General features: G+C 41.7%; 1 protein-coding gene across 1 annotated transcript in view; it reads right to left on the bottom strand.

Moving 5' to 3' along the window:
* Positions 1 to 27,277, bottom strand: part of TRABD2B (TraB domain containing 2B) — a 258,490-nt gene that overhangs the window by 102,588 nt on the left and 128,625 nt on the right. Inside the window, exon 4 of the mRNA XM_040407881.1 lies at positions 23,122 to 23,296. Within this exon, the coding sequence (XP_040263815.1) occupies positions 23,122 to 23,296 (175 nt within the window). The remainder of the gene's footprint in view (positions 1 to 23,121; positions 23,297 to 27,277) is intronic.

Here is a 27,277-nt window from a genome sequence, read left to right as displayed (position 1 = left end):
CCTCAGACACGATGTCAGACGCAGACTAACGACTCGGTCTTCACAGACCTGGCAAACACAGATACGCTATTAACATAAGTATTCTTCTATTCCTATTCCAGATCATAAAAATATAATTATTAAAAAAGAGACATTAGATCTCTGAGGGGTGGGGGGCACTGTCCACGGGACGTAATGTCGAGTAATACATTTACCATCCATGCTAGAAAAGTTTCCAATCGGTTTTTTCCCCCTTTACTGAGGGTAATATATGTCTTTCCTAAAACAAAATGATATATTTCTCAATAAATGAGAAACGTTCTGAAATCCCTTCGAACATCTGTGCTCCATAGAAATTCATTTTGAGAAAGTTTGTGAAACAAATTGAAACCTATTTTTGATTATGATTTGTGGAAAAATGGACTCGTATTGGGATGAAAAAAAAAAGCCTTCACATCTTAAATGACTTCTCTGAAATAATTGCATTCCTTTAGGTTTCCACTTAATTAAGAATAGACTTTTTAAACAAATCAACCGTTTTTCTCTTCTGCAAAAAGAGGCTTTAAATAAAACGTAATTGCAGATATCCCGATGGGAAGCATATTTCAGTAATTAAGTTTTTCTCTATAAACAGAGTACTTTGTGAAGAAAATACTCCTCAAGTTTTATTTACACTTCCACAAAGGTAATTCTTCTTAAGAGCTGCCAAAACTTTCGGAACATTGGAAGCTATTTAGTCCTTTCAGTGGTATTTCTCACTGTTTCCAAACGAATGGACCCCAAGAATGTCCGGATCTACCTAATGGGAGAATAGCTTGGTATCTAGAGCGCTAGCTCAAGGTAAAAGTGACGTACACATAAGCTAAAATTTGGGTATTCATATTATTATATGCACTTATATAGCACTACTATATTCCACAGCACTTACAGACATTAGCATCAAGCTATCCCCAATGGGGCTCACAATCTAAGTTCCCTAGCAGGATGTCTTTGGAGTGTGGGAGGAAACCCACACAAACATGGGGAGAACATACAAACTCCATGTAGATGTTGTCCTTGGTCAGATTCGAACCCAGGACCCCAGTGCTGCACGGCATCAGTGCTAACCACTGAGCCAACATTGTTTAGACACTTACAGTACTATAGGGGGGAAAGGGGTAAAATGAAGGGAAGGCTTCAGAGGGTGTTAGCAAGGAGCACAGCACAATGTTCTTGATGGACAGTGGTGTCCAAGGAGCCTAAAGACCCATTCACATGGACACATGATTGGGAACGAAGGGTTCTAGGTTTGTTCATTTTTCCAATGATCAACCCATCTAAACACCCAACCGATCAGCCAACAAATTAGCAAATATCATGCAAATGCAACAATAATTGTCAGCGGCATATCATCCAGTGTAAACAGGGGATATGCTGCTGACAGTATGCAGATGTACTAAAAATCATTCAGCACCTATGCAGTTTGCATCGACTGGTGTAAAGACCCTTTAAAAGAGCACTGCTCGCCCCTCACTGTGGCTCATCATCGGGCCATGTCAAGGAACCCTAAGGGTGAGGCCACAAGGCGGTTAGGACAGCCTACGGGCATGGACGCCGCACCCTACTTACTATGCTGCTTCCTCCATGCTTCTCTTCTGCCTAGTGCTCCAACCTCTGTTCCCTTAGGACGATGTCCATCCACAGTGGCCAATGGATGCAGAAGTTTTCTGGTTGGCCCCACCTTAAAGTCTTAGATAATTAGTGCCTAAAGGATATTTAACCAAGAAGACTAAGCATGCAGATATTATTAGGCCCTTCAAGAGGGGACCTTGCTGAGGTCTATTTTTTTTCATCAATGGCTGAGAAAACCTGCCCATTACTATGCTTTTCCATATACTGCAACAATGGTACATAGAGAAGAAAAGCACCACTTTTGTGGCATATATCTGGCGCCAAATCTGCAAATTCTTCCCAACTCACGCCAGGTCTAAAAAAAGCCGGCGTGGCATGGGCGTGCCGGACCGTCTCATTCATCATTTTCTACGCCTGTTTTTAGGCGTAGAAAATGGTCTAAATGTAAAACAGCAAGGAAGCCGTCTTACATTTAGACCGACGGTGGAAACGCCAAAGTTATGTAGAAGGTGGTGAAGAGGGCTTATTAAGACCGGCGTCAAAAACGCTGTTCTTAATAAATGTGCCCCAATATTTCTCAATGCACTTCCAAAATTAGACATTTTATACAGAAGGAACCTGCCGATAAATAGAATCATGTGATGATGAATGATACAAATGTTGCAATATTGTAACTTCTTAGCCGTGTCCTTGTCTATAAAATGATTTCAAGGACACAATGCTTTGATAAAATGGATACTTGACTTCTCTTCTGAACCTCTGTCTGAAATGCAGAGCTTGAAACTCCCTTGTAGCCGGAGTGTTACTCATTGTCCTCCTCCAGGGATTCAGTGGTTTCGGGGGTGGGGTGGGGTGTATAACCGATGCTGATAAGCCTTGTCCTTAGCATATTTACACAAACTTTAATCATTTGGAAATTCAAACAATTTTAAAGGGAAGCGAAAATAGCTCCTCAGAGTCAAACAGAGGGGATGTTATAAACTGCTCCGCACTCCTGTAAAATCTGTTTTATAGCAATTCAGTGGCTAATTGAGTTTAGCAATAACACGGGGCTAACAGCTCCCACTAACACAAGGGCCGTCACTATCCCAGTTAAACACTGTCTTGGCCGCTCTAGCAGATTGCGTTAAGTAACTTCTACCTGAGATTAAACATGACAGTCAAGGTCACATCAAACTGCCTGGGTTTGTTTAAATGTCTTAAAACGTTGGAAAAAGTGTCCCCCTTAACCCTTCAAATACTTACCATACATTTCACAGCATTCACAGTTTGAGTTGGCATTGCCTCCTGTGTTATAGTGCAGTATCTGGGTGTAGTATGTAGTACCTGGGCTAAGTGTGGGCAAAAACATGAAGGGTCAGATACATCATTCCAAGAGCCAGGTAGATGTTCTTAAAGAGGACCTGTCACCTCTTCTGAAATGCGTGCTTTAGAAACTGCTTGTATGAGGCTACTTTCGCACTTGCGTTTTTGCCTGATCCATCAGGGTTCCGTTATCATAATACAACCGTCTGCATCCGTTATGAACAGATCCGGTTGTGTTATCTCTAATATAGCCAAGACAGATCCCTCACTAAAACCATTGCAAGTCAATAGGCGCCTGATCCGTTTTTTTCTATCGTGTCCAAGAAAACGGATCCGGCATCATCGACTTACATTGTCTTTCATGCCGGATCCGTCTTGATTAGTGTTGAGCGAACTTCTGTTTTAAGTTCGGCGTCAAAAGTTCGGCTTCCGGTTAGCGGAGGATCCCGATATGGATTCCGAATTCTGTTGTGGTCCGTGGTAGCGGAATCAATAATGGCCGATTATTGATTCCGCTACCACGGACCACAACGGAATTCGGAATCCATATCGGGATTCTCCGCTAACCGGAAGCCGAACTTTAGACGCCGAACTTAAAACAGAAGTTCGCTCAACACTAATCTTGATCAGTATCCCATGACGCAGCGCTTTTGTGTGCAATCATGGGAACGCAACGAAAACGGAACGGAATGCATTCTGGTGCTCTCCACTCCATTCAGTTCAGTTTTTGTCCCCATTGACAATGAATGGGGAATAAAACTAAAACGTTTTCCTCCAGTTTTGAGATCCTTTGATATAACTCAATACCGGAAAGGAAAACGCACATGTGAAAGTAGCCTTACCCATGCAATAACAATTCTGGAGCATCTTTTCCATCATTCCTCTATTATTCCTGCTATAATTTTATGAATAAATGTACATCTGGGTGTTACCGGTTCAGTCCTTGCACAGTTTGACACTGGCAGTACTGAGTAGACGGGGCCGAGACACTCCACCCCCCCCCCCCCGCCCCCCCTCCAACTGGTAACATCTACTTGTACATTTATTAATAAACTTCTAGTAGGAATGATAGAGGATATCTACAACATAAAATCTTAAGAATGCTCATTTGCATGGGGAATACAATTGTTTATGACACAGACATGTCAGGAGCAGTGACAGGTCCTCTGTAAGAGGCCGACAAATTTTGAGGCACATTGGCTACTTTGCTTGCTGGGATTTTTTCAGTCCTGATCTAAGCCAGTTGTTACTTGTCTAGGACATATTTTATCAAGACTTTTGCCATGTAAGTGCTATGTAGTGTTGATCGCGAATATTCTAATCGCGAATTTTTATCGCGAATATTGGCACTTCTAGAATTCGGGAATATTCTAGATTTTTTTTTTTCATCTGAACCCATGATCCCTCCCTGCTTCTTGCTTTTGGGCCAATGAGAAGGCTGCAATGACTTTGACTTTAGGAGTAGTGTTGATCGCGAATTTTCGTATTGCGAATTTTTTATCGCGAATTTTACGATAGCCGATTTTCGCAATCAAGAAAATAATGACTGGCAATCACGAATTCTCGAATATATGACGAATATTTACCCAAATATTCGTGAAATATGGCGAATTCGAATATTGCCCCTGCCGCTCATCACTAGTGCTATGTTGGTACACCTCCATAACGATTTTTTTATTGGCCCATTGCATAAAATAAAAAGTGAAGCAACTTTACCAATGGTTTACTTTTGTCCACAGCTCCTATGAAGATCTAGGTGTCTCCATGGTAGGTACACATAGCACTTACTCCCTTTCCCTTAAAAATGATGCAGGTATAAATGAAGCTGTCCTTCTGTCTGGTAAAGTCATCTTACAGCCTCACATCATTAAGAAATACGGTTGACAGTCTGAGTGTTAGATCTGCAGTCCATGTCCATCGCAGACCTGCTGTTAGGAACATTATTCGTTGAACTACTACTCCCATTTTTCCTTTGTGTTCTGTTGCCTGGCTGTTAATTACTAATTAGCTCTTGCTCTATATATGCAGTGCTGACCTCTGACTCCCTACCTAAGCAATTAAGGTTCCTTGCATGCTAGCTCCTTGCTAAGGTGTTGTTCTCTGTTGTCTGCCCATGTACCGACCTTGCCTGTTTTACCATTGTGGTCTTCTGCTGCCAACCTTGGCCTTGAACCTGGTTCACAGATTCATATGGACTCTGCCTTGACCTTGGCCTGTTACTGACTACGTCCTGCCTCTTGCACCCAGGGGCGGACTGGCCATAGACTCTACAGGGAAATTTCTAGGTGGGCCGCTGCCCAGGGATCCACCCAAGCCCTCCCTCTGCCGCTGGCCGGGGACAAAATGAGCTTCTGGCAGTAATTAACGCTGTGAGAATCAGGTACTCATGTACCTGGCCGGAGACCGCATATGCTTTCCTTAATTCAACTGCTGGGGCCCGCATCTAACTTCTTAAGTCCCCTGCTCCATATCTTTATCAGAGACAACAGGAAGAGGAGGACAGAACATGGTAGCTATTGATGGCCACCACAGAGGGACACCTTTTGGAGCAGTATATTGTGCTGCACTGTGGTATTTGGTTCTGCTGGGACGGTATTGCAAACCCCACCTAATATGGACCTGCCTACAACGAGGGGCCACTTTGAGTTTTTTTTTTTTTCCAGGGCCACTATAAGTTCCCAGTCTGTCCCTGCTTGCACCAGTGTCTCTGACCACCATGGGTTATCTGTCAACTACACCAGGATCACTCCAGGAGGTAGCAGAAAGGTGTTTCCCTGCAGCGAAGCCCAGATCCCTGTATTGGGGTTAAAGGGTGAATACCAGGGAACTGCCAAGATAACGATAATGCCCATAAAATTAGCACAAAAGTCAAAATAGTTGGTTTCACAAACACGGCCTGTAACAGTGAGACATTGGAGTTCTCGGTGTGTGTCACCAACTTTCCCAACTACAACAAATCAGATCTTATAATTTCACAAAGTACAGACCTGGTTTCTTTCTCATTCAACCATGACCTCCCACATCAATGCAGCAGTACTGTTATCTTAATGAAGACTGGCATTAGTGGGTGGATTGCAGAATCATGAAAATTTAGGATCATTTGGACGGTAATGAAGAATGCCATGCCGCCAGATCAGGCAATAAAGGGCCTTTTAGCTGTTGGATGTTATGACTGACCTGCTTCTATACAGCTGCTCGGACTGTGCATTCTTTAAGAAGCAGGAGGACGCAGATTTCTCAGCTTTCCATAGAAAGGTAAAGCATACCGCTGAGTAAGGGCTCATGCACACAAACGTATTTTCTTTCCGCTTCTGTTCTGTTTTTTTTTTTGTGGACCGTATGCAGAACCCTTCACTTCAATGGGCCCACAAAAACAACGGAAGGTACATTCCATTTCCGTATTTCCGTTCCGCAAAAAAGTAGTGCATGTCCTATTTTTGTCCGCAAATCACAATTCCGAAGCCCCATTCAAGTCAATGGGTCGGCAAAAAATACGGAACGCACACGGAACGCATCCGTATGTCATCCGTATTTCGCGGATCCATACTGTAGAGATGCTATGCCCAGCCCATATTACTCATGTGTTTGGTGATTAATAAGTTACTGTTTCAGTTTCCGATCCGCAAAAAAACGGATCGCATACGGAAACCATACGGATATGTTTTGTGGAATAACGGAACGTAAGAGGACTTAAATCAGAGAAAAAAAAACCTCAGGTATTCGGAACCGTGAAAAACGGACCGCAAAACAACAACGGTCGTGTGCATGAGCCCTCTAGGCCAGCGAAGTCACAATCCACCTCCACCATTATATGAGCAGCGGGCGAAGATCACATAAAAAAAATGTATATATATATAGAAATACCGGTAATGTATGAAATGTTTTGCACCTTATGCTTTTTTATGTGTTTTTCATTAGTTTCCAGTGAGTTTTTATTTGAGTACTGGCTACATTTCTATAACGTCTAGACTAGTCAGTATAACGCCTCATGCACACAGGTTTATTCAGGATCCGTATTACCCAGATACTCAATAGGTCAGGGATGGCCAACCTGCGGCTCTCCAGCTGTTGCAAAACTACAACTCCCAGCATGCAAAGACTGCCTACAGCTATCAGCCTACATGCAGGGCATGGTGGGAATTGTAGTTTTACAACATCTGGAGAACTGCAGTTTGGCCATCCCTGCATTAGGGTTTTACTGCATTTCATATGGGGCTCCGGATGCCAACGTAGTGATAAAAAGGATGAAAAGTCTATACTTAAAAAGAAGCGCAGCACGATCTATCGCATGACGTACGGAGTTTACCAGTGAAATTCAGTTTTGTTCTGTGCACCATTTTACAAATCAAAATGCACACGTTTACGTGCCTGTGCAATGGTAGCACAACATTAAAGGGGTTTTCCAGGAGTAAAATATTGATGGGATAGGTCATCAATACATATTTGGTGGGGGTCCAACTACCGGCACCCCCGTCGATGAGCTGTTTGAAGAGGCTGCCGCGCTCCTGTGAGCACTGCAGCCACTTCCTATGTCACATTCATCGGTCACTTTGGCAGCTCAGGGGCAGCTCAGTCCCATCCAAGTGAAAAGGCCTGAACTGCAATACCGAGCTCAGCCATTATACAGTATATGGCACTGTGCGTGGTGAGCTGTGAAGAAGCCGCAGCAGTCGTCCAAGCCCTTCGTCCCTTTCAAAGAGCTAATCAGTAGGGGTGCTGGAAGTTGGATCCCCACTGATCAGATATTGATGACCCCCCACTAATCTGATAGTGAGGAAAATAGGTCAATGATATTGGACTCTTGTAAAAACCCTTTAAAAAGATTTTGCACCCAAAGTGTAATATTTAACATGTATAAGTAATGCTAGTTTCACACCAGCATTACCTGTCTCTGGCAGGATGTTTCAGTATAGAACAGCCTGCCGGAGCCAGTGTCGGACTGGGGTGCCTAGGGACCACCAATAAAATTTATTTTGGGGGCCCACCGTACGGATACATTCAAATATTACCTGCTCACACACAGCAGCAGGATGCTACCAGATGATTGAATATGGGGGTCCCTGCAGTGACTTTGAGAGGGTAGGTCCTGGGGAGAAGAGGACACTAGTACTTTTCTCTATACCTAGAAGTCGTCTCCGCTCTGACCGTGTCTATAATAAAACACTGGGGAGTCTCTTTAATAATTTATCAAGTTTTTTATATGAACATAGGCTGGTGGAGGTGCTGTACATTGAATATATGTATGTAGTGCAGTCAGTGTACTGTGTTAGGCTACTTTCACATTAGCGGCAGTCTTCTCCGGCAGGCTGTTCCGGCGGGTGAACATTTCGTAGTTTTATTCCGGCCGCCTCTCGGCAACGTTTTTTGTCCAGCCAAATCCAGCATATTTGCTGGGTAGCAGTCATATCTGCCGGATCCCATTATAGTCGACGAGTCGGGCAGGCACTGCAGTAACTTTCGGCGATGCCGGATGCAGAGAGCTCTGCCAGAACAGCCTGCTGGAGTGCTCGAACACAACTGTGAAAGAAGCCTGAATGATACATTTAATTTACAGGCAGAAAACACATGCCAGCTGATACAGATACACTACTGCTACTATTTTAGAGCACCTGCATATCTATGCTACTGATTCTCCATTGTTAGGGATTCTTTAGGTCAATGGGAAATATCGTACTATGAAGAATAACTCTTCTCCACTAAAAGCCTAAGCAGGGTACTGACTGTCATTAAAGAGACCTGTTCTGTATGGAGACTCACTGGAAGTGTTCCATGATACGGAGACTTATTGGCAATGCTCCATGGGAACATAATATGCAAAGAAAGAGAATCATCTCCCTTGTGGAAGTGGCTCCCTATGAGTCAAATTCTGACTTTTTAACAAGCTTTGGAAAATGATAAGATATACTACATCTTTGCATAATATGCACCAGTAGATGGAAAAGTGTCTCACCAGTGCCACCTATAGCATTTTCTCTATGATTCTGGAACAAGTAGTCTTACAGGAATCTCTCGCTGAGGGGACAGTGCTTTCTAAAAGGGCGAGGTTTAATAATATTTTGGCCTACTACAGACATGGCAGAGGAGGGAGAGGATCCTGCTGCAGCCAGCTGTCTTACAGCCAGACACAGGACTGTGAGGAGGAAGAGGGAGACATGGTTGAGCTCCTTTAAAGTTTCTGACCATATGTTACTTTTCCCACTGTAGACTTTTGGGGATTGTCTTTAGGAGATGGGGTCATTACCAAAATATTGAACTAGTTATTACAAGAAGTATGGTTCACTTACATGTTCAAAAAAAGAAACAATGCTTTCAGTGTGAACTCTGAGTTTTAATATCCATGGCATCGGAGGAAAGCATCATTACTTTCAGCAGGGGACACATTGGGAAATGCTCTGCATTTTATCAGTCCCTTCCCCTTTGGGCAGTGTACACCCCTCTGTTTTTCTAAAAAATAACATAAAGCAGCATAAAAATGGTTGCACATTTAAGGTCAAAAACAGTGACCTTGTGCTTGGGGGGAAGAAGTTTTTTATTAGGTTATGGAGACACAAAAAGCTATGTGATTTGTATCTCGTATCTTGCACTTGGCTACAGTTTAATATTTTGTTAAAAACATATTTTTTTTTAACCTCAAGGGCTAAACTATTAAAAATGTATCTAAACAGAAAAAGAAAATAATAAGAAGAAAGTCAATATTTTTATTATTTCTAAGCAAATCTGTACAGTGTCCTACATAGAACACATACATGGAGAGGTTCCCTGATGAGCTGATCATAGGGTGTTCTGCTCTGTCATCTGGGGGGCACCTGGCAGCAAGTGCTTCATTTCCATGTATCACTGCCACAGGCAAAATGAAACATTATATGGATCCCATCGACTGCAATGGGCTGTGTGTGTAATACAGATATACGGCCCTTAAGAAAAAAGTTCCTTGTAACTGCACGTTTCAACGAAGTAAGCACAACCAATCCTTAAAATTGTCTGCTGTTTTTGCGTATTTGGTGATTTGTGTTCAATAAAAACCTCAGTTTTTTTAATTTTTTTATTTCTTAATATTCCTTTCGGGTCCGATTCATTGAACTCTACCCAAATGGAAAGTACTTTGAATGTCCAGAAAAGTTTTGATCTCTCTTTCTCTCTGAAAAATTTGCCTGAATTGAATCTAAAGAAATTCTGATTTGAAATAATCTTTTCTTTCTTTTTTGTTTGTTTTGTTTTAAATTTGGGTCAAATTTTGATTCTAAAGAATCGATTTGCTCATCTCTCACCTCTGAAATCCATGACGTCCATCATCATGATCATGTAAGGGTGCATTCACATCACCATTTAGGTTTCTGTTCTTCTGTTTTTTTTAGGGTACTTTCACACTAGCGTTATTCTTTTCCGGTATTTAAATCCAGTAAAGGGTCTCAATACTGGAAAAAAAACGCATCAGTTTTGTCCCAATGCATTCTGAATGGAAAGCAATCCGTTCAGTATGCATCAGGATGACTTCCGTTCCGTCCCTTGTACAGTATTTCACCGGACAAAATACCGCAGCATGCTGTGATATTTTTTCCAGCCAAAGTCCCAGACCATTACCGCACTTGCCTTTAATTTCCATTGAAATGTATTAATGCCGAATCCGGTACCAAGTGTTCCAGAAATTTCTGCATCGCTGGATCCGGTTTTCCAGTCTGCGCATGCGCAGTTCTTTCTAGCTTTGAAAAAATGAAATAACGATCCATTATTTCGGATGATACCAGAAAGACGGATCTGGTATTTCAATGCAAAAGTTTAACGGATCAAGAAAAAAAAGATAACCGTTTGCATACAGATTTTCGGATCCGGCAGGCAGTTTCGGCAACGGAACTGCCTGCCGGATTCTTCTAATGCTAGTGTGAAAGTACCCTTAGACGGGAAAAAAAGTCCTGCATGCAGTACTTTTGTTTCCATCTAAAAAAAAACGATCTCAGACGGAAATGGCTCAAACGGAAGACAACTGATGCAGCAAGATCCGTTTTTTACTGGATCCTGTTTTTTCTCTCTCTCTCTCTCTTCTTCTGACGGATCAGGAGAACGGAAATCTAAACTATGATGTGAACTTACCCTTAGGCCTCCTTCACAAGACCATCTGGCTTTTTCAGTATTTTGCGGACCGTAAAAAAACGGATCCGCAAAAAATGCGCATGACAACCATGTGCATTCCGTTTTTTGCAGAACGGAACAGCTGGCCCCTAATGAGCAGTACTATCCTTGTCAGTTATGCGGACAATAATAGGACATGTTCTATCTTTGAACGGAAAAGAAATACGGAAATACGAAAAAACGGAAGGCATACGGAATACCTTCCGTTTTTTTTTGCGGATCGATTGAAATGAATGGTTTCGTATACCGTCCGTATACGGAACGCAAAAAACGGAATGGAAAGAAAGGAGGCCTTAGGGAGACAATATTAGTTCTGGCATTCAAGGTCCAGTCCGGAGGCCTAACCTAAAGTTCCCGAACCCCACTGCAATATGTATAGCAGGACCCCCACCCCCCTACCATGTGCCATTTATCATACTGACTTTCTCTTATATGGTTGAAGATCTTTCTAACTCCTCAGGCATCAGGGCTCAGATGCACCTGCCACTTCTGCACTTCTTATAGCTACCGTCCACTGCTTGTCAAAGAATCATCACCGGATGAGTCAGATTTAATACGTCATCTGAAGATGACCTCTTTAGTAGGCCAAAACGGGAATCTTTTTTCAATAATTGTCCCACGGGATCTGATTTACATCTGTGTTACAGTGAAGCAGAGAAATGGTGTTCAAATGGACACCACGGCTCCCATGGGACCCACCGACTTACAATGGTGTCTGTTGGGGTCCGTCACGGAGTCATGCTGCATTCAGTGAAATTTGTTTTTGTCAAATCTGCAGAAGTTTTTAATCTTCCATCAACAGAACCTGACGACGTGGCAGATTGTGAAATTATTGGAAGACCATAAAGATGTCTCCTGCCAAAATGTAATCCAAAAAAAATCATTTGATGAAATACGCTACTATCATTTTTGAACCCGACTGCTGCTTCTGGTCTTGAAAGATTTCTGATAATTTCTGGAATTTCAAATACCCAAGAATCCTGTAAAGAATTTGCAAGGATTTTCAAAAAAAAAATTCTCTGGTTGCCCTGTATATAGATGATAAATCCTCTTGGGTCTACAGACAGGGATGGCCTTAGGAGGGTAATGGTGGTTTGCAAAGAAAACAGTTTATATAAATTGCATTGCAGCAATAAGCAAAGCAAGGGAAAAGGCAAACAAAATGAAAAGGTTCTGCTGGTGTAACATGTAATTAATTTACCAAGATCATTTGCAGCAATAACAATTCCCCATCCAAGCTACATCATGTGGTGCATGAGGATAAATAACAGATTAGTTTACAAGTCTGTCACCGTAGTACGTGGCTTTCAACATCAAGAATGGAAGCCAGACGAGGCAGGGAAGCAAACTCTAAACAAAAACACTTATCAGCAGAATTAATCGTCACCGCCTCAGTCCATGACTATTCTTAATATTATGCTTTTGATGGTAACAGCTTTCCTCCTCCCCTTTCTCTCTACAAGTCCAGAGCATGTCCACAACACTTCAATGAGCCATCTCCAGACTACAGGTTTCTAAGGTCCATGTGCCGTGCAGGCATTCTGGTAAGACCCAGTTGTTAATTTCTTCATAAACTTCTAGGAGGAAAAACAGTGGAACAGTATGACATAGAGCTATGAGAAAAAAATGCCCCAGAATTATATGGAGAATATAGGTATTTACTAAAACAGACATGTCAGGAGAGGCAACAGGTTCCTTTTGAAATTACATAGGAACGTTGACTGCCTCCCAGTTATAAAAATAGCATAGCGGAAATGTGCTTAAAACATGATGACGATAATGCTTCCCGGATTATAGAAGTTCCTCTCTACCTTGAGGCAATGAAGAGGTTAATAGACCTATTGGTACTTGCTACTGAAATGTCCTACAATTCTCCTCTCCTGTGCAGGAGGAATTCAGCCGTACAAAGGGGAAATTGTTCCTGAGTAATTCCCGTGAGTTTATTGCGGGATACTTTGAGTAGATGGAGGTTAAAAGCCATTTCTAACGGGTCCAGTTTGACACGGCAAGCACTTGATATTTAAAGCCTGTTACCATAGGTGATGATAAACACACAAGAATTGCAGGAGGTTCAGAGGAATGTCAGAGGTAGCGCTCTCAAAGACCCCTTTGTATGTTGGGTAGAAGGTCTTGTGACAAGATCAGTGGTAACCAACCCTGCCACCCGACTGGGAGATGTCATGGGAGATCCTTACGACCCTGCTAAAACCACAACAATCCCTTAGTAGCACTTAGTGTGAGGCCAACGCTCGGCATTAAACACAAACAATGAAAATGGGGCAATTACACCGTGAACTACCCGCGAGGGTAAAAAAACACTGAAAGGTAAATAGTCTCCAATGTGAAATGTATAGGGCGGCAGATTCTATATGAATAGCTCCAGGCATTTCATAGCTTTATTCACTTTTTCACATTTTTATTATATTCTATCTACTTGTCTTAATTAATATAAAAATTACCAAAAGAGTTGCATGGTAATGGTAAGACATCAGGATATCAGGAAAATTATATATATTATTGGTTGACCCTGTTAATGTGCCTACCACCCACCTAAGTATACAGTATGCTGTTTTAATATCACACCACATCTCAATGGTGATTTAGCAATGACATTACTTCTTGAAAGTTGGATTTGTTATGACTAGAGATTTGCAAATCGACTCTTTAGAATGAAAATTGGACCCACATTTTTCAAACAAATTCTTATTTGTTAGAATCAGAATTTCTTGAGGTTCGATTCGGGTAAATTTTTCAAGAAAAGAAAGAGCAACAGAGAGAGAGAGAAAGAGACACAGAGAGAGACTTTTCCAAGCATTCAAAGTACTTTTGATTGGGTAGCATTGATTTGCATCCAAATCGAATGACAGAGTAGATTCAGACTCTCTCATCTCTATCTATGATATATACACCAAGAAAAAAGGGGGTTCCATAACAATATAAAATGCCCCACTGGCCCTCGATCTGCTTCACCATCATTAAAGGGGTTGTCTGGGAGTTCAATATTGATGGCTTGTCCTCAGGATAGGTTATCAATATCTGATAGGTGGGGGTCCAACTCCCAGAACCCCCATCGATTAGCTGTTTGAAGAGACTGCGGCCTCGTCACAGCATGCCAATCACAGCGTCATAAATTGTACTGTATAGTGGCTGTGCTTGGTGTTGAGGCCCAAGCCCATTCACTTGACTCATAGGCCATGTAACCGATGAACATGACATCATTGGTCTAAGAAGAGGCCACAGAGCTTACTACTACTTCTTCAAACAGCAGTGGTGCTAGGAGTGTGACCTATCTTGAGGTTGGGCCATCGATATTGAACTCCTCAAAAAAACCTTTATATCCCAAAACTCCCATTTGGACAAAGCTTTAAAAAAAAAAAAAGCAAATGCAAGATTTGGTCTACATAGTTGTCCTATAATAAGCATTTTTCCATGGGATAGGTTATAAGTATCTGATCGTTGACAGTCCCATCCATCACTAGAATAGGGGACCCACATCCCCTGCTTCAATGGGGGAGTGGTCATGTACTGGGTCTCCTTTCAAAGTTTATGGAAGTGATAAAGATAGCCAGAGCCAGCAGTGTTGATTATGGGACAATTCCTTTAACTACAGAAGTGCTTCTCAAATTTTAAGGTGCTGGTGAGGTCCAGTTGGAGGCAATTTTGACAGAAGTATCTGCTGCTCAAGCCTTTTGTGGTTGCACTAATTGCTGGTGAAGAAACATAACTAGCTTTTTTTTCAATGTTTGACTGTGTTTAGAAGACAATTTTCTTAACATAAACTGAGGTACGTGTAATTTTTGGAGTAGACATTGACCAATGGTGAGGTCCCGACATTATAATGTTCTGACAGTGGAAGATTAGGAAGCCCTAAACTACAGTATGGGTCTACTCTTGTTTTCGGCCCAGAGGTTAAAATGTGTCAAGAAGACTTATGGTCTAGTTGACCCTTGAGAACGTCTAGCAAGGCTGTCCTACTGTTGTTGCAACATACAAGTCTATAGATGTGAAGCACTTACCAATTGAGACAACTGAAGGAGCTCATGGAGATGGAAAGATTAACTTTTTTTGTAAAGAACAAGCTAAATAGCAATAATCAGGTAAGAACCGGTCTATGAATTAGTCCTTGTGCCTCTCTTGGTCTGGTTTGTTTAACTGCAGTCTGTACTGGAGGACAATTTTACCATTGAAACCTAAACTTTTTCTCTACTAACAGCTCCTATAACATTATTTTAACATAAAAATGAAATGTACCAGAACTCTGCATTAACTTCTAAGCAGAAGGACCGGTGCCAAAAAATTAATTTCCATTCTAACAGCTTAAGTGTCTTTGGCTATGGTTCAATTTGACAAAACTTTAAGGGTTCTCTCTGGAAAACCGAGCATATTCATATAAGGATACTGATATGACTCACTGCTCCGTAATAAAGGACAGACTTTCTTGGACTGGAAGACAGTGTAATCGATCTCCAATTGCCACATATCTTGAGCAGAAGTCTATTAGCTTGCAGCTACAATTGTGCAAGCCATCTGGACAATGCACAGTAAATCAGAAATATTTCCTCGTCTAGGAAGAGTTTTTGCAGCATTTCCAGTATCTGGAATGTTCAGGGAACTTTACCTCCATTTTCAATTCTCACAGGGGAGTTCAGGCTCTGGCTATATGAGCCAAGCTGTATAAATTATCTCTATATAAGTATATTTATAATAATCAAAAGCATCAATGGCTTTGGCCATACCAGGTGCATATGTGCTGTAAGATTCCCTGCTGTTGGTGCCCCCCATGTACAGCAAAAATAGGCTACTATTGCTAAAAAAAGCAACTTCTATTTGGTAAAAAAAAAAAAATGGTCAAAAATGAAAACCTGACTTTTCCTAAAAAAAAAATTACTTTAATGACCTACAAAGTTTGTAGCTGCTTGACCAGTACATGAAAAAAAGCCCAAAACAGTGTGCGAGAAGAGTAAATTCAAAATGAATCAAATTCCCATCCAATTTCTCGAGAATTCAAATTCCAGTCAAATCGGAATCTTTTGCGATTCGATTCTGACAAATCTCTCAAAATGGCGGCAAATAATTTTATAGGTCAGAAGACAGTAAAGGAAAAAGGGAACAACAAAAAGGGAAAATGTGTGGACCATGTTTAATCTAAAAGGCATCTGTCAGCAGATTTGTCCCTATGACACTGGCTGACCTGTTACATGTGCGCTTGGCAGCTGAAGGCATCTGTGTTGGTCCCATGTTCATATGTGTCCGCATTGCTTGGAAAAATGAAGTTTTAATATATGCAAAGGAGCCTCTAGGAGCAACGGGGGTGTTGCCGTTACACCTAGAGGCTCCACTCTCTCTGCAACTGCCGCGCCCTCTGCACTTTGATTGACAGGGTCAGGCAGTGTAAACGTCATCACACCAGGTCCTGTCAATTCAAGTGCAGAGGGTGTGGCAGTTGCAAAGGAAGCAGAGCCTTTAGGTGTAACGGCAACACCCCTATTGCTCCTAGAGGCTCATTTGCATATATTAAAACATAATTTTTCTCAGCAATACGGACACATATGAACATGGGACCAACACAGATGTCTTCAGCAGCCAAGTGCACATGCAACAGGTCAGCCAGTGTCATAGGTACAAAACTGCTGACAGATGCCCTTTAAAAAAAATATCTGACAATGCAGTGTGTTATTAAACAGGCTGTTTGTTACCACCTCTGCCTGCCATCTGTTCTCCCATAGCCATATACAGTATGTCACCATCACTTTGAAATTAGTAATGCTGTCTTGGCCTTAAAGAACGTGAAAGGGATGGGATACAGTCCTAGCAGACACCAGAGTGTCATACAAAACTTTTTGGGGAGGGCAGTTGGGACACTTTTGATTAGGGACAATTTATTCATCCACCAAATTGAATCTAACAAATTGATTTGTTAGAATAGGACCCAAATGAAATTTCAAGACATTTTCTCATCTCTAGTCTTGAGTGGTTCTTCTCATTGAAGAAAGAACACTACAGTCAATATTTCCCCAACAACAAACTCAACATTATTACACATGAAATGTCTATTACAACGTATGACAAAAAGTTGTAAAAAATGATCAGTGGTCATTAATGGGCTTTATTCTAGGCCAACACCTTTTTATGGAGGCCTAGAATAAGGTCTGCATAGCCCAGATCAGCAGAAGCATGATTTCAGGACACTTAACCCCTTAAATGGTGTGGTCAATAGTGGTTAATGGCATTTACACCCTGTAAATGAGATTGTGGGGTGCCGATGTCTGCACATTGCAACTGAGGGCCTAATGATGGCCCCCAGGCCTGCCTGCAGTGTATGTCTATCTCACACTGATGATTTACTCAAAAAAAAAAATATATATATATAGTTCCAAATGGTTTTCTGACCAAGAACTTGAAGTTCATTCAGATAAACTGATTTCCAGCTCGAAGGGGATAAAATCTTACATGTTCTTTATTAAATATTCCAAACGTACACACGGTGCAGTGAAGGAGGTCCCTCCAAATCTGAAGATCATGACTAAGAGCCGGCTGGCTCGAAACATGTCGGTCTGACCAGGGACTTGGAGGGACCTCTTTCACTGCACCGTGTGTACGTTTGGAATATTCAATAAAGAACATGCAAGATTTTATCCCCTTCATGCTAGAAATCTGTTTATCTGAATGAAGTTTATGCTGAGCTGACCTGGCTTTTCCGTCGCACGACTGAACTGGTGAGCTGGATTTTTATTCATTTATACAAGAACCTGAAGACCTGTTTAATGGGGAAGTGACCAGGCAAGAGTAACCACCGCACTACTTTGTATGTTCTTAACATTGGTTGGCTTTCCATTTTCTGGATATCCACTGAAATGGTTTTGATGACATTTTACAGAACTCCTGCACCCGAGAATCACTTCTTCTGTTTCATCAGTTCCATAAAACCATAATATAGTTGTTCTCAGTTGCTGTGTGAATTTCCAACATAGACCGAAGCAAATGGTCACCAGGTCCTACGTTGCCTCTGATCTACCACAGCTGAGTATTAACACCCAACATTAGGCACAAAATATACACAATGCGCTTAAACTTTAAAGCAAGCGGCGTCCGCAGGTTGTCCAAGTCAATACAGTCAAACAAGCAAAGTAATCACGAAGAGATTAAAACGAGAAGAAAAATCGACAAAAAACATAAAGCCCTGAATTCTGGGGTGGTTTCTCAGTTCAACTAGGCTAAACAATTAATCCCGTACATCTGGACAGGATAAATAGCCTCAGAGGTCCTGAAAGTGCTGTTTATGGAGAACGGAGAGTCAGGGGCCAGGTGTCAGTTTCATTATATTCGTTGCATTGCATGTGTTGACATTTTTAGCAGTCATTGCATCTGCCCACCAGCAGAAGGCGCTCTTCAGCTAGTGTTATAGCAGCATCTCTGTATTTACAAATATGTGCCTGCCGGACATGCAGCAGTAGAAGGTGACAACTTGGATTTACGGCATTCTCACTATAAATCAGTCCTTATTTCTGATAGGGAGGAGTCCAATACGTGTAAATGAGTCCATTCCCGATGTCTCTAGGCACAAGCCCACCAAAAATGATGAACTTTCCTAAAGCTTTTCAGGATGAAATAAATGCAATGTGTAAGATTTTATTGTAATTGGGAATATTAATCTTGCAAATTGACGGAAAATCTGCGCGTTTGTCTGTTCACATGGGTTCCTTTGTCTGTCTGAGGACAACAAAAACTGGCTACAGAGACCGCAATGAGAACACTGGGACACTTGCATTAACCCAATTGTTTTCCTAATATCAGCAGAGTCCCTTTAAATGAGTTCAAAACATCTATAGACAATAGATATAGCAGAGCGGAGGTTGTCATTGACACAACTCTCTTTGAAATCCTAAAATGTTATCTATATTTCTGCATAAGAGAGCAAGAAAATCCAGAAGTGAAGGGAGTGGAAGGACCAGAAGGAGAACAAGCAGGGGGCGCTACCAGAAAAGAAAAATGTAACGTACATAAAAACCTTACAATATTTCTATTGCCTGTATATTGCAATAATACTTCATTTAAAATGTTCTGCTCATTGCATAGTAATACTTTTCACTCTATTCTAGATATATCTATACCTGTAGAAGCTTAGAGAAATTTCCTAGAAATGGCGCATCTTCCGTAGTAAGGACACAGAGGGATGCGTGCTGTCTACAGATGATTGCCTCCAATTTTACCAGCAAATCTGAGACTTTATACTTTGCCGTTCGCAGCTAATTACATTAACAGGTAGTAAAGCAAAAAATATATAAAATACATATAAAAAATACCCGACTGACAAATTAAAGCCGAAGACGGGAACTTCTGCCAAATGCTGCGTTGTCACTTTCACATACAGCATGATGCTAAGCCTGGACTAGCAACCTGAAAATGAAGATAGGCTGCGTGCAATGGAGCCACTATAATAAATGTGTGCAGGTATAAACTGACTCATTCCCTGGGATGTGAATACAAGAGGACAAAAGGGGCAATTGTCCAGGGCCTCTACCATCCAGTTGCCTCCAATGGTTCCCAGACACTGCTAGCATCAAGACATGGAATTCATGCCTCCAACAATATATAGGTATTAGTAGGCATCAGAAGAGGTGACAATGCAGCTTTGATATACTGCATTACTAGAGGCTGGATCTTTAGTCTTCTGCTTGCTCCATGAACTAGAAATCCGGGGATAAGCAGCCTCCAGATAGATCTGGCTATACTTATCTCTTTCTTTACAATCAAAAATCCCTACAAATTAAATTTTTGTTTGATCTTTGTATACATTCATTCCCAATCTGCCATAGATAAAGCCATGGTACAAGAGAGAACTGATTAGGCATTTCAATGAAGCCCAGGTGACTCCGTGACTAAAGCTAGTTTTACAATGGCGGTTGGCCTAATGACTACCCTCCCAACTCACCCATACATACACATGTTCGGATTGACCGTGTCTTGTATTTGCACCCCTCAGTCTGGGAATTGCAGAAAGGGTTAACAAGGACCTAACTGCATGCCTGTGGGTATTTTGAGAGATTGCAAAGTGTCCTTAGAGAGAGAGAGGGAGAACCAGGGAGTACTACAACTACCATCAATGTAGCATATGGGTATACCGTACTTTAGAACTGTGCCTTTTACTGCTGCATGTACTACTACTCCCATCTTCAATTCACTAAAGAAAGACTTTATTTAGTGCAACCCGTGGGCCAGGTTATTGACCGTCCCTCTGCCTCTGTCTTTCACCTCTTGCCTTGCACCCCGCCAACTGATCACCATCAAGGCCACCCCAACTACCATCAAGCAGGAGCCCCAACACCAGAGTGAGTTCTCCAGTCAGTGCACAGCCCCAGGGGGCACCATGGTGGTGCAAGCTACTGTGAGTCCTACTACACTCATCATCATCACTAGAGATGAGCTAAGTTTTTGAAAAGTTGATTCAGCTGTTTCACAAAATTTTACAAAAAAATTTGCTTAGTGACAATCTACTTCATCACGAAGCGCATTTTTTTGTAAGTAGTTAGTGAAATGACAGGAAGCTGCAATAGCGCTGCTCCCCATACATGATCGCGGCATCTGGGAGTAAAAACTGTAAAATTTACAGAAAAAAAATAAAATCATACTTACGGCCTCCATTTGCTTGCAACGGGCCGGCCGGCGCCATATTGCTTGAAGATCTGGCCCAAGATGACGTTGTCACGCCGGCCGTCACCACGCACGTGATTTCGGACGAGATCTTCAATCAAGATGGCGGCGGCCGGCCCATCACAAGCAAATGGATAAAGTAAGTATGATTTTTTCTGTTTTTTACACTATTTTAGGTTCAATTGATTCGCTACCACGAAGCACGAGGAAATTCGGCATTTGCGTGAATCAAATTTATCTACAGTATACCTCTCTTCAACGGCTACAAATTCCCTTTTCAGCATGCACCACAATTTACACCTATGTACTAACCATAAAGCAAAACTTGCAATGCATCTTGCTGAATTAGTGTTTATCCACAGTTAGCAAACCAAGGTCAATGGTAGTGGGTAGGAAGTCCCAAACTGGCCCCTCTGTAAGATAAGGGGTTCCCAGTATGAAAGCTCTTGTGAATGTCTGGACGGCTCTCCAGGAATCACACATGTTGGTGGCTCTGCTCCTATACTCTAAACAAGGAAACGTTCTGTGTGTGAACGTCTTCTGAATTAATTCTATAATTAATATTAATGGCTCTGCCCGTATGGCTTCCTTCAGGCTAACAGGGAACAGAAAAATCTTTGTCTGCGGGACAGAGATGAAAGGGGAAACGTTTTGTCAAGTCCTGTAATCCAGTAAATGTATAACATGAACCACACCATGCACCCCTATTTGCATATGGCACCTCCAGCTGAGATAGTGGCCCCGTGAATGATGGCTGTTACCATCTCAAAGAGCCAGGGGTATAATCTTCCTTTACAGTCAGCTCTGGACGTCTGATTAGCATTCACAAGTGGTCTCCAACATGACTGCCTTTGAAGTGGGTAACCCTGAGTTTAATCCTACTTTCAGCAGCTCATTGTTTTTTTGGCAGGCCATCTTCTTTCCTTGGGGCTCGATAACAAAAAAATGGTTTCCATGGCAGGAAGCAGAAGTTGGCTGCTTTATGAATAAACTTTATTTCATTCTAGTAAATATGGTAGACAAAGAATAAAAAACAGTTTTGTGTTGGTTTTACTCGAGTGGGTCATGTTCTCTATCCTCTGACAGCCATAACATTTCCGTATGTTTTGTCCCTAACGTTCTTAGACAAGAACATTGTTCTTAAAGTTCTACAAACCCTAAAAAAGCAAAAATAATACGGTAAAAAGTCCAGTTAAAAGGATTAGTAAACCTTAAAATGAAAAATTTCGAACATGGCCTTCTTCTACAAGAAAGGCAAAGAACTACCACTCTGCTCGATTACTCTTGCATCCATTAGATAAAATTGGTCAAAACTCATGAATTTTGGCAGGATTTGAAAATAATCTAATGTGAATGTTGGCCTCCAGGGAAAAGTAGGATCAGGCATAAGATAAGCAGATGCCAGAGGGGCCTGGCTGCACATTAAACCAAATTGGGAGAAATATCTGTCAACAATATCCATCTTGTTATGGTTACCTTCACCTTATCTGTAGACATTAGGACTTCATGGTGATAGACCATGTCATGTGCAGGAATTTACAAAAAATGTTAGCAATCCTCAACAAGTTTGTAAAATTGTCTGTTCCTATAGACAAGTTGACCCCATGAACACATATGGAATCTGACTACTTAGAAGACTCATGATTGAAGATAGGGAACTAAGCTACATGGCCCTGCACTTGGATGGGCTGCCCATCTACACACCAGATTTTGAAAGTTGCCTACTATAACCCATTAGATAGTTCTCAAGAGCCTGTTTTTTTTTTTTGGAACGATCAGGATCTACCAACAGTCTAATATCAGACACTACTGGAGTGAATATTTATGGGAATTATGGAGCTTTTCCATTGCCTTTTACTGGTTTATTATTTTCTCCCAAGGTAATTGGTGTTCACATTGTCTGAAGGCTCCATCTCCATCTACATAGAGATGTAATTGGGCCTCCAAAGTCTATGGTCAAGATTATAATTCTAAAGGCTAAATCATGCTTATAAATATTACATGACCAAAGACGTGGGGATGGGGGGGGGGGGGGAAAGAAAGATAACAATATCCTTTGCTTCACGGAAGATGAGGTACAACCAGGGTGATCTGGCACTGGATTGAGATTGCCTTAATATTCTCCTTGTCATATACAATGAATTCAAATAATAGGTATCATACATTGATAAGCAACTCTTATTAAATGTTTGAACTCCTACCCATGACCATTGTTGATCATTTTTACAAAGATAAAGAAAAAACAATATCAAGATTTTCTGTCAAAATGATGGAAACTTCAATGGAAACCCAATAAGCCCCATCATAAGTTGATAGTGTCCAATTGAGCACCATTCAGACCTCTTGTATGAAGAATCTGGCACACTGATTTGATTGGAACAAAAAGCACAGATGTGAGCAGAGCCTAATTCTTTCCATTTTTGTATATATAGTATGCAGTGACACTACCTGCACCAAAGGCAAAAAAGAAGCTTTTGTCCCGGTTTTCTCTCAGAAGACCCATCACTCTTCTGGCCATCCTTTCATTGCGTTTATAGATGAGCTCCTGTCGGAAGTAAATGTCTATTTCCTGAGCTGTGACCTGTTCATGTGGTGGTAGGGTGGTGTTGATAAAATTTGGAACCTGGAATAACAAAATAAAAAAAAAGCAAATGTCATCAATATCCAAAATGATGGAAAATCAATACATATTAATGGTATTGACATAACAGATTATGTTTTCCACATTTATTAATTGAGTTTAAAGGGGTTGTCCATCTTTTTGGACTTTTTTAGCCGTCAACCCCCAGCTTGTTGTATTCACTGCTCCATTCCAGCTCCCTGGGTCTCTGGCTCCCTTCAGCAGTCTTCAGGTCCCTGTCCTACAAACTTTGCGATGCATAGGGTCACATGTGCCACTGCAGCCAATGACTGCCCTCAATGGTGATGTGTCTCCAAGCGCCATGTCACTGCTGGGTCAGCGGCACACATGACCCCTTCTGTATGAAAGTTTACGGGACAGGACCTGAAGACTGCCAAATGAAGGCAAAGAGCTGGCATGGAGCAGCAGGAAACAGGTATGTTTTTTTCAATGGGTACATGTTGGGGTTGACAGTTAAAAAAGTCCAAAAAGATGGACAGACCATTTAAGAGGGTTTTCTCAATGAAATAGGTTTATAATCTATCCATAGGTGATAAGTATATGCCTTTGGGAGGCTCAGCTGTTTTCTTCTATTCGATAAACTTTGAATGCTCAACATTGAAAACTCTTCTTTAACCTTTAACTTCTCTCTCTTGCTCCGATTCTCCCAAAAATAAAATTCGGGTTTGTTAGAATCAGAACTTTTCAAATAATTTAGGCTGAATTTCCAAATCAATTTGCTCATCTTTACTCATAAATAAAATTCAACACAACAATGAGACAAGCTATCAAAACTCTTGCCAGGCTTGCAATTCACAATACTACCACTGGGTGGCTGTACATAGACACAAGATAGAGATCTCATGACACAATATTGTGAAAACATTTTTTGCGAATGTTTTTTTTTTGTAAAAAGATGGTAATCTCGTGCCACACATCTTAGTATATGTTGAACCTAAAGGAAAAGAAGGCCACAGTAGTAATTTCTGTGTAAAACCCCCATAAGCTCCCAAGCTTCCCCTAGTGGTGGCTGCAGGCTGCCCAAATTGTTTAATGTTAAGAAAATAAACAGCAAAGAATATTAGACCAAAAAACTATGTGGTGGCAAAACATTGACCAGAAGAAATTTTTAGTTGCTTTCAGTGGTTATAATCGTTTGGGTTCCACATCTGGGTATCCCGTCTGATATGGCAGGTAACAGATGTGCAGCACAGAGAAGAGGGAAGGAGGGTACCCTTTCACTAGGGAGAGGGAGGAGTGGTGACCCCTAACTCACCTAGCACTGGCATCTGGCTGCCATGATGTCCCTAGACAGGCTGCTCACCCGTACGCCGACCACGTGCCTCGCCCCTGGCTTACCCTGAAAGAAGCCCTAGGTAGTGAGTAGGGCGATGGGAGCACTAGTCCTAGTCCTCACCACTGACACCTAGGGTAACAACAGGGAAAGGACAAACAACACTAACACCACATAAAATCCCTGGAGGGAGACAACAAACAGCAGACAACAAACAGGAGAGAACCGGAGATCCGACAGTACCAGTTCCAACTGTTCCAACAGCTCCACAGCAACTCCACCAGAGGTCAGAATAGAAAATCTGGAAGGAAGGTCTATATCTGGCAACAAGGGAAGTAGAAGGGGAGAATATATAGTAGATGGGAGTGACTCACAAAGAACAGCTGAAAGGAAAAGCTACCGATTCCTAAATGGGACAAAAAGGATTGCAAACCAAAGCAGGAAAACCTGGACCGGAATCCATTCCCACAACTAAGTCATGGAGCGATCCCTTAAAACTGAGCAAGTAGCCACCCACTGCAACCTTCTGACCCCAGGCACAACAGGGTCAGCGATAGGTCGTGGCACCCTCGTGACACTGGGACCCGCTCTTATCTCCAGAATGGAGCTCCATTCGCTGTTATGGGCGTTCCAAAAATGAGAGAGCACACTCAGCTATTTTTGGAAGTCCTACGGTGAATGGAGAGTGTATCTCACTTGCATGGCCACCTCTCCACTCACTGCTCTGGGACTGCCAGGAATAGCCAAGCCAGCGCTCATCTACTTTCGAAACTCCTATAGCCGTACTCCCTCCTTCATTTCGGGGGGAACCGTTCTGGAGATAAGGTTTGGAACCCACACCTATCTGACACTGATGATCAATGTCTGAAATGGAAAAACCTATTTAATTTTTATAAATACATATTTTTATTGCGTGATGGGATTAAAGTAAAGTGTCTCTTTAATACTTTTTTTAAAACTTTTTCTTAACTTCAACACAAGCGGCAGGTTTATCAAAGTGTCTTAACGTTGTAGGCTTTCATAATATTTATCCTGAGGCTGAGATACAATGTTACAGACGTAGTTATGACAGTTGTTACATATAATTAGGCTATGTCCTTGAGAGAATTGCTATTTGTGTCCTTATTATGCTTTTTGTTGACTACAGATGACATTTGCAGACTATATACATCATATTCTGTAACTGTAGTACATAGAACAGCACCGTCAATCGCATTCCAGCCCTTTGTTGGACTGTGTGGAAATTCAAAGCATTTTCCTACGACACCCATGCTTCACAGCCCAATGCTATGCGTTAGGAGCTTTTAAGGTGGACAGGAGAATAAATGCAGACATTAGCAGCACACAATACCCACCAATTTACATTGACTCGCTGCAAAACTGTCAAAACATTGAGGACAGAGCAGCGTGCAGACCTGGGCAATCAGTCTCTGCCTGGATTGTTTGATGTAAAAGGACATTTCTTTATGTTGCATAAAACAAACCCTAATTATGATTGATGGAGCCATGTATAGACCGGCTTGCAGCTCACCCGGGAAAGACTGGATGTAAAAGGTAGCCATTCACTCTACCAAAACATCTGACAAGGAATGATCACAATCAGCACTCATTATACCATATATAGTGCAGGCAGCTTAAATATAGCATTACTCATGTTGCTTCGTGTGAGCCTCAGGGCAAATAACCCCTTCGGTGCCAGATGCCTTTTAACAGAGCTATTAACTTTCTATATATATATATTTTTTTTTTCATGTTTTTGTTGATTTGTACATTGACATTGAAGATAAAATGTCAAATCAAATCTTAAAATTCAAATATTTTCCAATCAGAATAAATTCCCGGTCTCATGTTACATGCAGCCAGATACCAGGCAAGGTTTGTCATTTTGCAATGCACTGAATAATGACTGGTCATGTGCTGTTTTAAAGAAGAGGCTTCCATCTTGTAAATCTCCAGTTGATACAAAACTACAACTCCCAGCATGATATATAGCTGTCAGGAGTTGGAGAGTTTTAGTTTTGCAACAGCTGAATATTTACAGAATGGAAGCTTCTTTTTTTTTTTAAAAAACAGCCCGTTACCAGTCATTATCCAGTTTTAGATTGTCTTATTGTAAGCTACATATAAAACCAGAAGGCTCAAAGTTCTTAAAGGGGTAGTATTCCCATCTGAGACACAGCCCAATTCTATGAGTTAGGAGCTAGAACATGCAATCAGTATCAAATTGATGCAGGTCCCATGTCTGGGACCTGCTCCTATCTCCAGAACAGGACCCCCAAAATTAAACAGAATGCAGCCGCGAATACGAAGTCACCCCTATGTGAGTTCTGAACTGGCTCAGTTTTTTTTTTCTGGCATTTCGATAGCAGTGAGGTGGCCGTACATGCATGGTGTACTCTCCATACAAAGCTATGGGACTATTGGCTATTTTTGGAAATCCCATAACGATGAATGGAGAGTTTTCCTCGAATGTGCGGCGTGATCTCCTTCACTTCGGGAGACCAGTTCTCGAGATAGGAGTGGGTCCCAGGGGTGGGACCCAAACCTATCTGACATTATTGGCATACCCTAGCGATATGCCATCAATATCCAAAACACGCCAAGTGCTTTAAAGTTTCTATCTAATCTACGTTTGGTTCAGTAGAACCACAGTGGGTCCAAGTCTTGCTGCCATTATACAGACACTATAT

Source organism: Bufo bufo, chromosome 9 (assembly GCF_905171765.1).
Source record: "Bufo bufo chromosome 9, aBufBuf1.1, whole genome shotgun sequence".
NCBI classification, from domain to species: Eukaryota; Metazoa; Chordata; class Amphibia; order Anura; family Bufonidae; genus Bufo; species Bufo bufo.
This window is presented reverse-complemented; position numbering and strand designations above follow the sequence as displayed.